Below are 15,778 nucleotides of genomic sequence, written 5' to 3'. Positions count from 1 at the left end.
TAAGAAAAACCTGAACGCATGGCATTAAGAAGAGACAATTTTACTCGTGTGTGACTTACAGTAGTGGCGCTGATGTTTTATCTCTTTATCCAGAGTGAAGTGCTTTATCATTAAGTTATTTATCAGCAAAGCAGTATTGTTCTGCAGTGTCTAATGCCACCATCAGCTGTTGTGTTTGACTGTATCACTGCTGCTGTTCCCAGTTTGACCTGCTGGTGGAGCTGTTTCAGGATGAGGAGAAAGCGACCAGTCCCACCGGTCAGGTCCCGGGGACCGGGGGCCGGACCCGCCTCAGCATCAAACCCGACAAGAGCCGGGAAAAGAGCAGCAAGGACCACAAGAAGACAGTCGGCTGCCAGGTTGATCATCTCTCCAGTATTTAGTTATTTAGACTGATGCTGCTGTAAAACGCAGTCACAGGTCGCCTCACTTGATTGATTATAGATGTGGATTAATAATAATAATAAGGTGTAGGTAAAACCCTATTAATGAATTATATAATTATTATCTTATCCACACTGAAAACAAAATCTTTTCATTAGCGTTATTATTATTATTGTTATTTTTAATTAATTATAAAGCTATGAACAACTATGCCTGCCATGTGCTAATCATCCAATGCTGATTATTAAACTTTCACTCAGCTTAATGGTACAAAAGGGATGATGATGGTGATGATGACGATGATGATGATGATGATGATCTTCTCTTGTAGTTTCGTAACTCCCTGCAAATGCTGATGGACACTTTGAACGCAACCACTCCACACTACGTCCGCTGCATCAAACCCAATGACTTTAAGATGGCCTTCTCGTGAGTCTCTGCTTTCTTTTTTTTAATTTAAAAGAACTAAAGTAAATTGTTATTCTGTGTCAGTGAAGTGATTAATTTCCCCTTTCTCCCACTTTTCCTCATACTCTCATTTTAAATTTGACACCAGTAACACTGCCATCCTTCATTTAAATTGGATTTGTGACAACTGGTTTTCCCAAACACATTGTTGCTCTTATTGAAACATGTATTTTGATCAAACTTGGCCCCTTGGTCAAACTCAGCTCAGGTGTAAATCTTGGTGGCCGTACTGACTGTGTATTTGTTGTGGGCAGGTTTGATCCTAAACGTGCAGTGCAGCAGCTCAGGGCCTGTGGCGTCCTGGAGACCATCCGCATCTCTGCAGCAGGTTTCCCGTCCAGGTACGGACACATCCCAGCAACACTCCTAATGACTCTCAGAGACTCTGATATCTTTAGGATGTGTTGTGCAACCTTCAAGGTTTTTTCCTGATCTGACGTACCGTAAATTCTCAAATAGACGCCGATCTCCTACAGCTACTGGTCGGGTCTGGCTGCAGTTTTGAGCCACAAAAGCCGGTTTCAATTAGAAACCGGGTCCATTTCTATTTTCTGTAAGTTCTTGTGAATACAGATTGTAGCTACAAAACCTTTAATTTAATTGGTGCTGATTAAACTTATAAATGAATGCTGCTCTGGATCCAGCTCTTTCTTCTATTAAACTCTTTTAAACAGTAAGAACAGAACAATTTGATTATATTATATATTTTTCCTCCTTTGCTGAGCATAAGATTTGTTTGAAATTAAGTAAGAGCCTGTCCCATATAGACGCCTGTCTCAAAATATAAAACGTCGGCAGTCGAAGTAAATAAAAGCTTCTATTTGATAATTTACGGTATTTATTATCTGTCATCACTTTCACTCAGCACTGGACTTTGGTCTGGCTTTGATTACTAGTCACCTTATAGTCTTTAGACTAGAGTGATATTAATGCTGAAAACCTTAGAAGTTTTGCAAAAAGATGCATTTTGATCATCTTTGATCAACTCATACATTTTTGAACTCTTGAAAACGAGAGTTAAATGTTTGGGTTGTGCAAGTTTTCTTAAAGCATCTGTGTGTGTGTCACAGATGGACGTACCAGGAGTTCTTCAGTCGTTACAGAGTGCTGATGAAGCAGAAGGACGTGCTTCCTGACAAGAAGTTGACCTGCAGAAATGTTCTGGAGAAACTGGTGCAGGTGAGACCATCTGTGTTTTCAAGTTTAAAGTCCAACAATAGGAAATGATGTGTTTTTTTATTTACTGTACTTTATGATTACACAGACATCTGTCCCTTTTATCCAACTAACCTCTGTCCCTGTTCCTGTCTTCCACCAGGACCAAGATAAATACCAGTTTGGTAAAACCAAGATCTTCTTCAGGGCCGGCCAGGTCGCCTATCTGGAGAAGTTACGAGCAGACAAGTTGCGTGCCGCCTGCATCCGTATCCAGAAAACCATCCGCTGCTGGCTGGCACGCAAGAAGTATCTGCGCAAGCGCAGCGCTGCCATCACCATCCAGAGGTTCACCAGAGGATACCAGGCTCGCTGGTTAGTCACCTGAACCCGATGTTCTCCTCCCTGCAGCTGTTCACATACAGAACAATCACATGCAAAGAAATCTGACTCGTCTTTGATCAATAGATAAAACACTGCTTGTTTTTGTTTTTTATTTAAACTACTGCAGTCAAATAAATTAAAGTTCAAAGAAACATGTCCTAATTCAGACACTCATATCTCGGCTCTTCTCAGTTTGGCCAAGTTCCTGCGTCGCACTCAGGCGGCCACCGTCATCCAGAAGTACCAGAGGATGTACGTGGAGAAGAAACGCTACAGGCAGAAGCAGGCTGCCGCCCTGGCCATGCAGACGATCCTCAGAGCTTATATGGCTCGGCAGAAGTACCAGGCGGTAAGATGCACATCACACAAATCACTGCAACAAATAGTAGTAGTAAAATAAAAAAATATCCCTGCCAGAGAACCCCATTAGTGCGTGTGCTCTAATTTCTCTCTGCCTTCCTTTTTCTGTTTCTGTGCCTCTATAGCTACTGCGGGAGCACAAGGCGGTGATCATTCAGAAACGCGTCCGTGGCTGGTTGGCTCGGTGCTGGTACAAGCGCTGCCTTGTCTCCATCGTCTACCTGCAGTGCTGCATCCGCAGGATGAGGGCCAGGCGCGAGCTGAAGAAGCTGAAGATCGAGGCTCGCTCAGTGGAGCACTTCAAGAAGCTCAACAAAGGCATGGAGAACAAGATCATGCAGCTGCAGAGGAGGATCGACGAACAGGTGAGAATGAGTTTTATATATATTAATACATTCATGCAGTATACATTGGTTTTCTCACTATTTACTGATTTGTCAGTGTTTTACTTTTCTGTTTTATCATTTTTCCAGAGCAAGGACAACCGGTCAGTCAACGAGAAGCTCGTCGGTCTGGAGAATTCTTACTCGGTAGAAAGCGAGAAAATGCGCGGGGAGCTGAAACGACTGCGGGGGGTGGAGGAGGATGCAAAAAACAAAGGCAACCAAGTGACGTCGCTGCTGGAGGAGCTGGAGCGGCTGAGGAAAGAGCTGAGCACCACACAGCAGGAGAAGAAGACCATCGAGGACTGGGCCCAGACGTACAGGGACGAGATGGAGAAAGTAAGACGGGATCCACATGGGCACTGCTTCTTGTTGTCTGTCGTCTCCTCCTACTCCTGAATTTACTCCTTTACTCATACCCCTCACTTTTTCCTAGCTTAATTCATAGGTTTTAAAATCCAAGGAGAATTTTGTGGATTCTTAATTCTCATTAAAGATCCTGTCCTCTCTCCCCCACTTAGTCTTCCAGGTTTAGTAAGACTGTAAGTGTCAAATAGATTAATAGAAATGCCCCCTAAAACTATTGTATTTGCAAAAATATGCACATTGGCATCAGAAAAAAACCGTTTCCCCCCAATTTAGGAGGCACAGCGAACCAGGGGGAAAAGGGCACGTGGTGGGCTCGGAGGGCAGAGTTGCCCCGGGTCAGGTGAGCACAGGAGATAGAGTAGCATAATAGTGAGGTAGCCACTGAGCTGTGTGTGTGTGCTCTGTGTTACTTCTTTCTCTTGTTCGTGTTTTTGTGTCTGTCTTGGAGAAAATCAAACTCCAAACTCAGGAGAAACATTCACAAATCTCCTGTTCAAAGTCATGTGCTGCATTTTTCAAAGATTTTGATCTTTACCTATAATGAGCGGATTAATGAAGGTATTTTCTGAAAAGCTGTGATTAATAATGATTCACTGATTATTGAACTACAAAAGTAAATTCTGCTTTTTAATCTTTTTCTGTTTAGTTCATTGATTATTATTCTGCTTGTGTGTCTTGTGATCTCGCATCAAGATTGGTCAGGACTCAGATCTGCAGCAACAGGACTCTGCCTATTTTACTTCAAATATCACAGAAAGGATTTCCTGAACAAGGAGCACTTGTTTTCGAGACTCAGTAGTTTCAGTAACGTGTTAGATAAAAGACGCATAAAAGACTTAATCGGTCACATTTGCAGTTGAACTGATCATTTCACATTCACGTGTGTGTTTAGATGGTATCGGAGCTGAAGGACCAGAATGGCTTGTTGAAGAAAGAGAAGGACGACTTGAACAGATCGATTCAGGAACAGAGTCAGCAGATGACAGGTATGCACACACATCGTCAACATAGAAATCATACTGACTCGCTGAGTGGACACATCCATCTCGGTCATGCAGAAACATAAAACTCTCCTAAACCACACATCGTGTTTTTCCTCATCAGAGAAAATGACCCGGGCCATAGCAGAGGAAACTCAGCAGCTGGAGACAGATTTGAACGAGGAGCGCTCTCGCTACCAGAATCTCCTGACAGAACACCTTCGCCTCGAGGAGAAATACGACGACCTGAAGGAGGCGATGGTTCTTTCCTCGGTGAGAGAGGCACACTCGCAACCAATAACTTTAGAAGAGAGGTTTTCCGTATTCATATGCACATTCATACATACTGAATGTAAGTGAGGGACCCATTATGTTATATTCCTCAATGAGAGAAGAGGAGAACAATGCAAATAGTAAATGTCAACACAGCAGAGAGTGAAAGCTGAGGTTGTAGTGTCCAAGTCTTATTGTAAGTTGTTGATTTTCTCTCCAGAACGTCTCCAAGCCTGGCCACAGGAGAACAGACTCCACCCACAGCAGCAACGAATCAGAGTACACCTACAACTCAGAGTACGCCGAATTGGAAGAAGGTTCCCGTGCCGCAGAAGTAAGCAGATTGGCTTTAAATGTAGTCATATATTGATAAGATACAATATATCCAAAGACATGGTTTCTACTGGTTCAAAGTGGTTGTTGGCATTAATGTGAAGCACCGTGTTCATCACAGTTTAAGTTGCCGGTCGAGAGGTTTTAGGCGTTTAAAATCCTTCTCCCCTAACACTTCAGGATGTGACGCGAGGAATCGACACCTCACTAACCCTCAAGCTGCAGAAACGTCTCACAGAACTGGAGCAAGAAAAGCAATCGCTGCGCAACGAACTGGAAAACAAAGAGGACCAGTTCCAGCGGGCTAGAGCCAGGGTACTGACATCCAGCCTCAGATAGATGTCACTTTATAAACTAATTATACTAATATATACTAATTATAGGCCTCATTCTAGGGGTTTTACTGTTTTAATCTTTTTTTTTTTTTTTAAGAATACTTTTTGGGGCTTTTTGCCTTTATTTGCTTGTACAATTGAGAAGGCAGAGACGACTGTAGCCTCTGCCTGCTCAACCCACCGAGCTATATGGCGCCCCGTTTTCATCATTCTTTTAATATAACAAAAAGGTTTTCATATGTGTACAAATTTAACTATCCGTGGTTACAAGATTTATTATAGTTAATTAAAAAAAAATTTAAATCACCTCTTTTTCTTACAAAGCTGAGATCAGATTTTCACTCCAACAGGTTTCCTTATCCCCATGTTTTGCTCCTTGTTTCAGGATGATGCAGAATTCAAAAAGGCTCGTGGGGCAGAGCTGGAGTACGAGTCTCTCAAGGTGAGTCTCAAGGTGAGAGATCAGAGTAGGGAAAAAAATAGGAATGTGACAACGCTCTTATCCTGGTTCATTGATTTCATAAAGGAGCTGAATCCGAAGCCAGGCAATTTCAAAATGCATCTTTTTCACTTGTTCCTTCGACCATGACGCCGAGTTGTTTTCACTTCGCAGCGCCAGGAGCTGGAGTCAGAGAACAAGAAGCTGCGACATGATCTGGCAGAGATGAGGCAGAGTCTGCTGAAAGACTCATCCACAGGAGCCGGGGCCCCAGGCTCCCCCGCTTACAAGGTGCTGCTGGACCAGCTCAACGCCTCCTGTGAGGAGCTGGAGGTCCGCAAGGAGGAGGTGCTGATCCTGCGCTCCCAGCTGGTCAGCCAGAAGGAAGCCATGCACCACAAGGTACAAACACCGTCTTTACCCTTTGCCGCTTTTTTCACACACAAACACACACTGTGGAGCTGCAGCAGATGTTGATGGATGGTGTGCAGTTTGCCTGAAGCCCCTTGTTACATTTCTATGTTTTCACCCCCCAGTCTGTGTCTGTGTTCGACTGTATGTATCCCAGAACGGAAACAAATTAGATCTTTTACAGACTAAAGATCAGTTTCACGCTAACAAAACATTTTTAAACTTTATGTTTGAATGTCCACAATGTGTTCACTGTGTGTCTAACTCTTCCTGTCTCCACCTTCTCTCCTCCATCCATGCTTTCCCACAGGATGAGAAGGTACAGTTGAAAAACTGCGTCATGCATGAAAATGCATGCACACTTTGTCACGGTGTGTCGTGTATGTAACACCTCGTCAGTGACGACAGCTGATCTGGCAAATTCCGACTGATTTGCAAAACTAGAGATTAAAAGATCAATGTAGATTGTTTTTAGAAACACCCACGCCACTGCTTGGGAAAAATCATGTAAAACACAGCAGCACATAAAAACACAAGCTCTAAAACACTAGTAGAAATTTATTTTATTGGTTGTTAATTTCTGGATATTTCCTATTTGCTGAATGATGGTTAACAACACAACGAACCCTTAAACCGGGTGTATGTCATAAAAACATAGTGAAATCTGTTCCTCTGACACAAGAACAGCAAGTTGTACTGTAAGAGGCTTCATACACAGACTCTGTCCTCTCCTGGCTGCGGTCTCTGAGTATCTCATCTGTCTCGTCCTTTGTCTGGCTGAATGGGTTTATGGATTATTTGTTTCGCTTAAAAAACAATTCTGCTCGATGGCCATTCAACAAGCCGTTGAAGCCGTTCGGCATCCATCCATCCTCATGAACAGCCTGTAAAACCTTCAGTACCCTCCTCCGCATGTTCATGTTCAATTTCAAAGTGCAGTCTGTGGATAATGTGAATTTCTGTCAGCACATGAAAGTAACTTTGAAACTGCATGTGCTGAAATTGATTCTGTCACACCGCTGTCACGTGTCCCCTGTTCAAAAACACTCAAAAACTTTGATCACAAGTGACCTTTAGCCTGTTTTACTCATCAGCTGATGCTCAGCTCTCAGTGGTGTCAAGCTCATACAAGCACCTCTTGTCTCTTTAAAGCTGAGAGAAACAGGCCACTGCTTTAATGTTCCCTGTAGAGAGACGGTTGTCTCTGAGGCCACGTTTGACGGCTTGTCACTGTGTGGGCCCGAGGCTCCAGCTGGCTCATGACTGTCAAGTAAAAGGACAGTCGTAGCCGGTAACGACACTGATGCTGGCAGGGAGTCGTCAGTCACACACGCGCTGACTGCTCACAGCAATCTATTGAAGCCATTGCCTCTTTTGTCTTTGTCCATACACTTAACCTGAATGAAAATCCCAGGATGCAGCTGTAGCAACCTAGTTACTCTTTAAATGTGGTGTTATTCTTTCTCATTCATCCCTCCTTTCTAACATCTCCTCCTCTTTCTCTCTTCTTTTCCAGGAGACCATGACCGAGCCGTCTGTCTATGTTGAGGATGTGTCTAAACTGAAGGACGCTGATGAAATCAAACAAGCCTACGTAGGCCTCAAAGACACCAACAGGTACTTTGTTAGAACCAGTGCTCCTCCTCATCTCCACGTCTCTGACTCCTTCAACTTTTGTTTTGTCCATTTTATAACTTGTCAAGCTCCAGCTTCATTGTAAATTTATGTCTGTCTGTCAGAGTGGTGTGTGTTTGTGAATGCCTCTTTGTCCCGTGCAGATCTCCTAGGTTCATGCGTAAGCCGCTGGAAGTCAATGATCTCCTGAGTAGGCTCAGGTAACAGAGGAGACGTGGCCTATGCATCATGGAGCAGAGCATGCATGGCCACGCTGTCGCCGAACAGGGTCGAAAACTGATGCAAATAATCCGATTTATTGTGAATCTGAAGGAGCAGATTTCACATTGTTGCGCTAATGAAAGCTTGTGTAGCTTTGCGTGGCGTTTAACAGCATGATGAATTAAATGTAACGGCTCTAGCTACAGTTTAGGTCATTTCTCTTCTGCCCTTACAGAGGTGTATGTTAACCTGTTTTTTTTTAGTTTTAGGGTTTATACTGTAGGTTTGCATGAACGTTGCGCATTAACAAGTGTGGTACTGAAGGCTCAAAAGACTGTTTCTGGTTTACCTCAGCAACGATAACTAGGGGCTTCAGCAGCTCTGGTGTGTTTTTGAAGATGTTGCAGAGATCCACATTTACAGTGCAGTAGTTAGAAAACGTGTGGCATGAAAGCATGGAAACATCCGAGCTTAAAGGGATACGTACGACTTTCCATACTAGCTTAACTTCTATTAACCCCGTAGACCCACATAGTGGCGTGCAGCAGGTTATATACCACTGTAGGAGGCCTCCTCTCTCAGCTTCATGGAATGAATTTGGCATGAGTTCTGCATGAAATGACCCTCCTACCGTATGTTTTCAATTGTGTTTGCACAGCACACCTTTATGGAGTTGTGTGTGTTCATACACACACACATTTTGTTTTTTTAACTAGAAACCACTATGTTTCCAACAGGTTTTATTCCATTTATTAAATCCACTTTCCTCTGTAGCTCCATCGTACTCATCTGAAAATACTACACACACACACACATTATTATGGAGTTTAATTGAACACATTAATTATGCTCTGTGATTTAACTGCAGTAGGTAATTAACAGCAGATGTGAGCGATGTTAATGTCTACGCAGAATTTAGTAAAACCATCGTCTCTTTGCATTTGAACTCCCCAGAGCTTCCCATAAAGTGTTGCTGTGCATCACTCCATCCATCTTTCTCTCTTTTCATTTCTCCCATGTTGCTCTTTATGCTGCTCGTAACCTTTGTTCACTGACACCACAGTTGAGTAAAAATGCAGGAAAACACGCACTCACTCAGTTGTATAAAATAAAACTGAACTTCAGTAGAAAAATAACACAATTGCACATGAACTAGAGAGGACTCTACCACTGCTCCATGCAACAAAGCAATCAGAAATTAATCAGGTGGTATCAGGATGATTAAAATGCACAGAGCCAGTTGTCACAGACAGATTTCCATGACAGAATTAGCTGCATACAAAGTTTTGTTGGTAAACCTAATACATCCAAAGTCAACAGGAGGTTGACAGAAGCACACACACATCGCATCAACAAACAGCTCATCAAAACCTCTCGCTCCCCATCACCCACCCACCCATCCCGCCTTTTGTTTTGTTATTGTGCTGCTCATGTTCCCTTGTGTTGTGTGTCGGTCAGATCCGCTGCTCCAGACTTCCATAAGCTGAATGAGGACGGAGAGCTGTGGCTGGTTAATCAGGGCTTAAAGGAGACCATCAGGTGTTACTGTGTTTCAAACACAAGTGTGATTTTTGCGCATGTTTGCCTTTTCTCAGGAAAGGATGCGAACTGCTGGGTTCCTTTACTCACATATTTTTTCTCTCTCTCACTTTTTCCCAACCTGTCAGGGTCTTATTAAAGTGTGTTTTCCAGATTTTAAGCTGTTTTATTGCCAAATTCACACCTTTTTATTTTATATTTGGTGGCCATTAAGACAATCTCTGGCAAGGTAGAAAACAATGTTTTTGGCACAACAGACTGGCACAGAACTTTACAAGGTGAATAAAATGAAAATTTAAATTTGGTCCATTCCAAATTTTGTAGTGTGTAGTAATGAGTACAAGGCTTTGCTTTGACTTTTCCTTTTTATTTATAAGACAGTACAACAGAATTTGTCTTCATCCTGTTTCTAACCTTGTTTTACTCACCTAAAGTGGCAGCCTTTTAAACATTAGAGCTTCATTTAACTCGATATTCACTGCAGAGCTTGCTTCAAATACTGTTCGCAATACGTTATAAAATTTTGTATGTTTTACTCTTTTTTTGATATCAGGAGTGGACTTACCAGTTCTGTCACAGTTTTGTTTCATCACTAACGGCTTACACTGCTGCAGTGACAAAAACAAACTCACAAGCACTGTTTGACTTGGGTCTGCAGACTCAAATCCTTCGGTGCTTCATCTTACCCTGTCATTTCTGTTCACTCTTTTGACTGACTAAATGTATTGGAGAGGTTCAACAACTAAAGAGCGTGAAGCTTCATGACTCAGCAGAATAAAGAGAGTGTTCAGAGAGGCTGCGCTCGAGGCTGCTGGTAGCGTCTGTTAGCATGCGGTTGTCCTGCACCACCTCAATGTGGTGAAAGCCTACACCTCTAATTGTCTCTATTTTCATTGCTGTTCTTTTGTTTTCTCTCCTTCTCCTCCCTGCTCTTTTTTCGCTTTTATTGCACATACACAAATATTCCCTCTCTCCTTCTCTTCCTCCACATCTTCCTTCTGTCATCCCTGCCACATTCCTCCTCCCTCATCCCTCACGGTCCATTTCTAACCACCCACCTGCCTCAGGTTGCTGGAGCACCAGCTGCAGACCCAGCGGAGAGGTTACGATAGTGAGGTGGAGTCGTTGCGTGGCGAGCTGCAGAACGTCAAGGAGGAGAACAACCGTCAGCAGCAGCTTTTGGCCCAAAACCTCCAACTGCCCCCAGAGGCCCGAATCGAAGCCAGTCTGCAGCACGAGATCACAAGGCTCACCAACGAGAACCTGGTACGCAGCGACACATGCACACACACACACACACATAGATGCAGGCTGAGGAAGAGGAGCCCTGATCAATGTAAAGTGTAGACAGCCACAAAACACAAACATCAGAGACACACCATGTGAACTCATTTGAAACAGCAATTTACCAGTAAGAACAGCTTGGAGAAGCCTGCAGAGAAATTATTGGTTTTAAATCAATGTATTTTTTTATTTTTTTATTTGAAAGGGACACTACACAGTAATGACCATCAGTATGTGAATACAAATGTAAAAATGTTGGAGTTAGCAAGCCTGCTAATTTACATCCGCAGTCCCGTCCCATCAATCTTTTGAACATTTTTATGTCCAACTGAACATTAATTTTATACTCGAATAGTAGTAAAAAAGACTGTAATAAAAACTATAATAAAAAACCCTTAATATCTAATAATGTCAGTATTTCATGTTACGATATACATGCTGCTGATAATAGACCAATTTGATATAGGTAACAATAAAAAAGTCATCTCCACTTGAGTCTTGTTCTCAACCTTGGATGGCATGATGTGGCTCATTTAAAGATGTCTTCACCTTTCCACGTCATTGTTTCATTAAACAGCAATGCTCGGTGCATTGTCACACCTCAGTATTGTTTGTGACGAACAGTTTAACAGAGTTAAAAGTCATCAACAAATAAAATTAGATGGTTGCATTTTAGTGGCGTTACCAGTGACGCGGCCACTTGATCATCTTTTTCTCTGAGCTGATCATCGACTGTGCAGTTATACACGGGAAGTGTTTAAATCATAATAGCAAATCACTGGTGCTTTTTAAAGGAAAAAGAGAGAAATAAGCCAGTAATAGAGGGTTAATAGATAGTCAGAATTTGAATGATTAAAATCATTAAAGTAATGTATTTAATTTAAGTAAAAGCTGCAGAAAATAACAATGTTGTCAACCCCAATTTTAACGAACTGACCGTTTGAGCAGTTTGTTCCACAGATGAGGAGCATAAATGACTGAATGCTGCTTCACTTTGTTTGGTTTCATTCCCTCTTGAGCTTCACACATAAACACTGAAACGGTGACTTGCACACACACACACACACACACACACACACACACACACACACACACACACACACACACACACACACACACACACACACACACACACACACACACACACACACACACACACACACACACACACACTCACACTCACTTGTGTGGATGGTGTCACCTGACAGGAGCTCATGGCTGAGGACCCCACAGCATCCAGAGAGGCTCGAGTCATCATTTTACGACGGATGGTTGTATGTAGAGACGGCGCGTCTTTGCCTGCGCACACGTGTGTGTGTGTCTGCATGTGTTAGCACTAACTGAGTTGCGTGTTTTGAATGAAATCGCGTTAAATTTCGCTCTAACTCTGCGGCAATGACTTCTAACTCACAGCAGAACAGCTCTGCTCCTTTTTCTCTTTCCTAACAGCCAGTGAGTCCTGCAGCTTCTCTTCCTCTGATGATACAGTTAGCCAAGCAGCTTTCATGTTGATTCAACCCCCCACAGCCCCCACCCCTCACACCACTGTCCTCTTTGATTGTTTGCTTTTCTTCCACAACTCATATTTTCCCAGACTGAGCTGACTTTTGATATTTTTTTCAGTTTTTCTCTCAGAAAATAGAGCTTACTTAATTTTATTGTATGATAAATGTATATTTCTCTTGAACATAGTTGTTTAACCACACTTTTTGTAAGATAATGTCTACCAGTAGCGTACCTAATTCCCTCTGGTCTTTCGGCTCCTGTGTACAGTGTAAGCTGCAGGTTTACAGATGCTGAATTGTTCAATTTTTTTTACCACTGGAGGGCGACAGTGTGAAGTCGTCAGAGTCAGAGGAGGCTTGCAACCTATCTTCTCTCTTGTCTTTTTGTTTTGCCCTCTCTCCATCACTGTTTCTTGTGGTCTGTTTCAGGATCTCATGGAGCAGCTGGAGAAGCAGGACCGAACCATCCGCAAGCTAAAGAAGCAGCTGAAGGTTTACTCCAAGAGGATTGGAGAGATGGGAGGTAGGAGGCAAATCATCATCCAGCAGAGGCATGTGTAGAAATGTGAATAAAAAAAACAGAGCAGTGCTGTAATGCCTGACTGTCACTGTCTTGTGTGTGTGTGTGTCCCAGCCGTTCAAACCGAGGGCCAGACCTCTCCGGGACAGATGGTGGACGAGCCGATCCACCCCGTCAACATCCCCCGCAGGGAGAAAGACTTCCAAGGAATGCTGGAGTACAAGAAGGAGGATGAGCTTAAACTGGTCAAGAACCTCATCCTAGGTAAGAGAGAAGAGAAAAAACCCTTTTCCTACTCTCCTCTGTGGCTCCACTAAACGTGTCTCTCCCGTCTCTCCAGAACTGAAGCCTCGCGGTGTAGCCGTGAATCTGATCCCAGGTCTTCCAGCCTACATCCTGTTCATGTGTCTGAGACATGCCGACTACGTCAACGATGACCAGAAGGTCCGCACTCTGCTCACCTCAACCATCAACAGTATTAAGAAGATACTAAAGGTATGTGTGTGTGTGTGTGTGTGTGTGTGTGTGTCAGTAAATGGGTTTGCACTCAGCTCATTTGGGGCCATTGTTGATCCTTTTCGGTCGTATCATCTCCAGCTGGAGTCATGATATCACAATAATGATATGATATGATATTATATGATATGATATGATATGATATGATATGATATGATATGATATGATATGATATATGAATACGTGTTATGAGATAATGTGTTTCTTATTATTTGGAAGTTGCAGGATATTTTGCGTTTGCGTTCACTGACCACTTTGTGTCCTTCCTCCTCAGAAACGAGGAGATGACTTTGAAACGGTGTCTTTCTGGTTGGCTAACACCTGCCGCTTCCTGCACTGTCTGAAACAATACAGCGGAGATGAGGTGAGATTTCGGTTCCTTTTTAAAAAAAATCATTTAATTAATAACCTACTCTTGTTTTAATTGTTCAACAGACAATATAGAATTACAGTGTTTTATAAGATGGAAATCAATAGCTTTAAGTTGAGGCGTGACCATTAACAACCTGCTTCTTTTCTCTGTGTGTGGCAGGTTTTCATGAAGCACAACACATCGAGACAGAACGAACACACTCTGTCCAACTTCGACCTGGCGGAGTACAGACAGGTGATCAGTGACCTGGCCATCCAGATCTATCAGCAGCTCATCAAATGCATGGAGAACATCCTCCAGCCCATGATAGGTATGTGCAGAGCCTAGAAGGACTTTGGTGTGTGTGTGTGTGTGTGTGTGGTTGTGTGCGCTCCTCTTTCCTATTTTCGTGCATGCATGATAAAATACTATTCACATTAGGGGTGGGAGAAAAAATCGATTCACATAAGTATCGCGATATTTTTTTGACGATTTTTATATTTTATTTTTTTATTTTTTGAATTTTTTTTAAATATATAGCCTATATATATTGTGCAATGTGCATTTGTTCGCCTTTTTTACATACAGAGAGTCCAGGTTTTGAAAAGGGTTTAAGTACTTTATAATGGAGTATGTTAATTTATAGGCTCCTACAGTATTTGTGTGCAGATAAATGTTAAAATGTAGCAGTTTACCTCAGTCTATATCTCATTTTATCAGAAAGGTTTCAGAAGCCTGTTTTTTCTATACTCTTTTATTTTTGCCTCTTTTATGCAGTCCAGGCTTTTGAAAAGAGAGTAAACATATATATTGCTGCTGAATAAATCTTAAAAACTGACTTACATGTGATGTGTATTTTGGGGGGAAGTATGGTTCCTGGAATAGTCTGTAGACAATCATAATCATTCAACTGTTTCACTGGTGTTAAAAACGCAGACTAAAAGTTGAGAAAATCGGCAATATATTAGAATCGCAATTTAAAATTGAATCGACATCCAAAAAATCGTAGAAGAATCGAATCGGGAGAAAAGCATATCGTCCCAGCCCTAATTCACATGCGTGTGTTCCCTGCAGTCTCTGGCATGCTGGAGCACGAGACCATCCAGGGTGTTTCGGGGGTGAAGCCCACCGGTCTGCGTAAGCGGACATCCAGCATCGCTGACGAGGGCACCTACACCCTGGACTCCATCCTGCGGCAGCTCAGCGCCTTCCACTCCACCATGTGTCAGCACGGCACCGACCCCGAGCTCATCAAGCAGGTGGTGAAGCAGCAGTTCTACATCATCGGAGCCGTCACCCTCAACAACCTGCTGCTGCGTAAGGACATGTGCTCCTGGAGCAAAGGCATGCAGATCAGGTAGGAGCCGCGGACTGGGGATGACTGATTCGCTGGATTGTTTTTTCGGTAACACTTTACTTGACGCCTATCTCTATAACACATTATAACCATACTTATAATGAGTTATAATGCAGTTATAGCATTGTATAACTATAATTATAAACACTCACAATCATAATGCTTTATAACAATAATCATAACACACTATAAAGCATTTTATCTTGACTTATAAGGTCAGGTATAATACGTTATAATTGTTAGTAACTGGCTGACAATGCTCACATTTATAATGCATTATACATAATAGTTATAATGTGTTATAATTGTCTTATAAACGTGTATAACTATCATTATAAACACTCATAAATCACATAAGACTTTATAACAATAAGTATAACACATTATAGAGCATTACAACTCTATTATAATACCTGACCTTATAAGTCATGATAAAATGCTTTATAGTGTGTTATGCTTATTGTTATAAAGCATTATGATCATTTATGAGTGTTTATAACTATAGTTATACAGTGTTATAACTGCATTATACTTCATTATAAGTATAGTTATAATGTGTTATAGAGATAGGCAAGTAAAGTGTTACTGCACAGTG

The 15,778-nt window shown here is 42.3% G+C and overlaps 1 protein-coding gene across 2 annotated transcripts in view; it reads left to right on the top strand.

Moving 5' to 3' along the window:
- Positions 1–15,778, top strand: part of myo5aa (myosin VAa) — a 51,323-nt gene that overhangs the window by 33,539 nt on the left and 2,006 nt on the right. The window contains exons 15-39 of one of the 2 annotated variants that reach the window (XM_084001799.1): positions 204–359; positions 716–813; positions 1,107–1,193; positions 1,923–2,031; positions 2,171–2,382; positions 2,584–2,740; positions 2,877–3,116; positions 3,225–3,473; positions 4,396–4,489; positions 4,608–4,756; positions 4,977–5,090; positions 5,270–5,404; positions 5,810–5,866; positions 6,038–6,265; positions 6,585–6,593; positions 7,791–7,891; positions 9,569–9,649; positions 10,717–10,915; positions 12,142–12,207; positions 12,868–12,961; positions 13,073–13,222; positions 13,299–13,453; positions 13,749–13,838; positions 14,007–14,157; positions 14,901–15,183. In XM_084001799.1, coding sequence (XP_083857925.1) covers positions 204–359; positions 716–813; positions 1,107–1,193; positions 1,923–2,031; positions 2,171–2,382; positions 2,584–2,740; positions 2,877–3,116; positions 3,225–3,473; positions 4,396–4,489; positions 4,608–4,756; positions 4,977–5,090; positions 5,270–5,404; positions 5,810–5,866; positions 6,038–6,265; positions 6,585–6,593; positions 7,791–7,891; positions 9,569–9,649; positions 10,717–10,915; positions 12,142–12,207; positions 12,868–12,961; positions 13,073–13,222; positions 13,299–13,453; positions 13,749–13,838; positions 14,007–14,157; positions 14,901–15,183 — 3,464 coding nt within the window. Of the gene's footprint in view, positions 1–203; positions 360–715; positions 814–1,106; positions 1,194–1,922; positions 2,032–2,170; positions 2,383–2,583; positions 2,741–2,876; positions 3,117–3,224; positions 3,474–4,395; positions 4,490–4,607; positions 4,757–4,976; positions 5,091–5,269; positions 5,405–5,809; positions 5,867–6,037; positions 6,266–6,584; positions 6,594–7,790; positions 7,892–8,052; positions 8,110–9,568; positions 9,650–10,716; positions 10,916–12,141; positions 12,208–12,867; positions 12,962–13,072; positions 13,223–13,298; positions 13,454–13,748; positions 13,839–14,006; positions 14,158–14,900; positions 15,184–15,778 lie in introns of both variants that reach the window. The other variant, XM_084001800.1, reaches the window with a different exon arrangement.

Source organism: Trachurus trachurus (assembly GCF_905171665.1).
Source record: "Trachurus trachurus genome assembly, chromosome: 3".
NCBI lineage: Eukaryota > Metazoa > Chordata > Actinopteri > Carangiformes > Carangidae > Trachurus > Trachurus trachurus.
The sequence above is the reverse complement of the archived record's forward strand: the minus strand, read 5'-3'. Positions and strand labels throughout refer to the sequence as shown.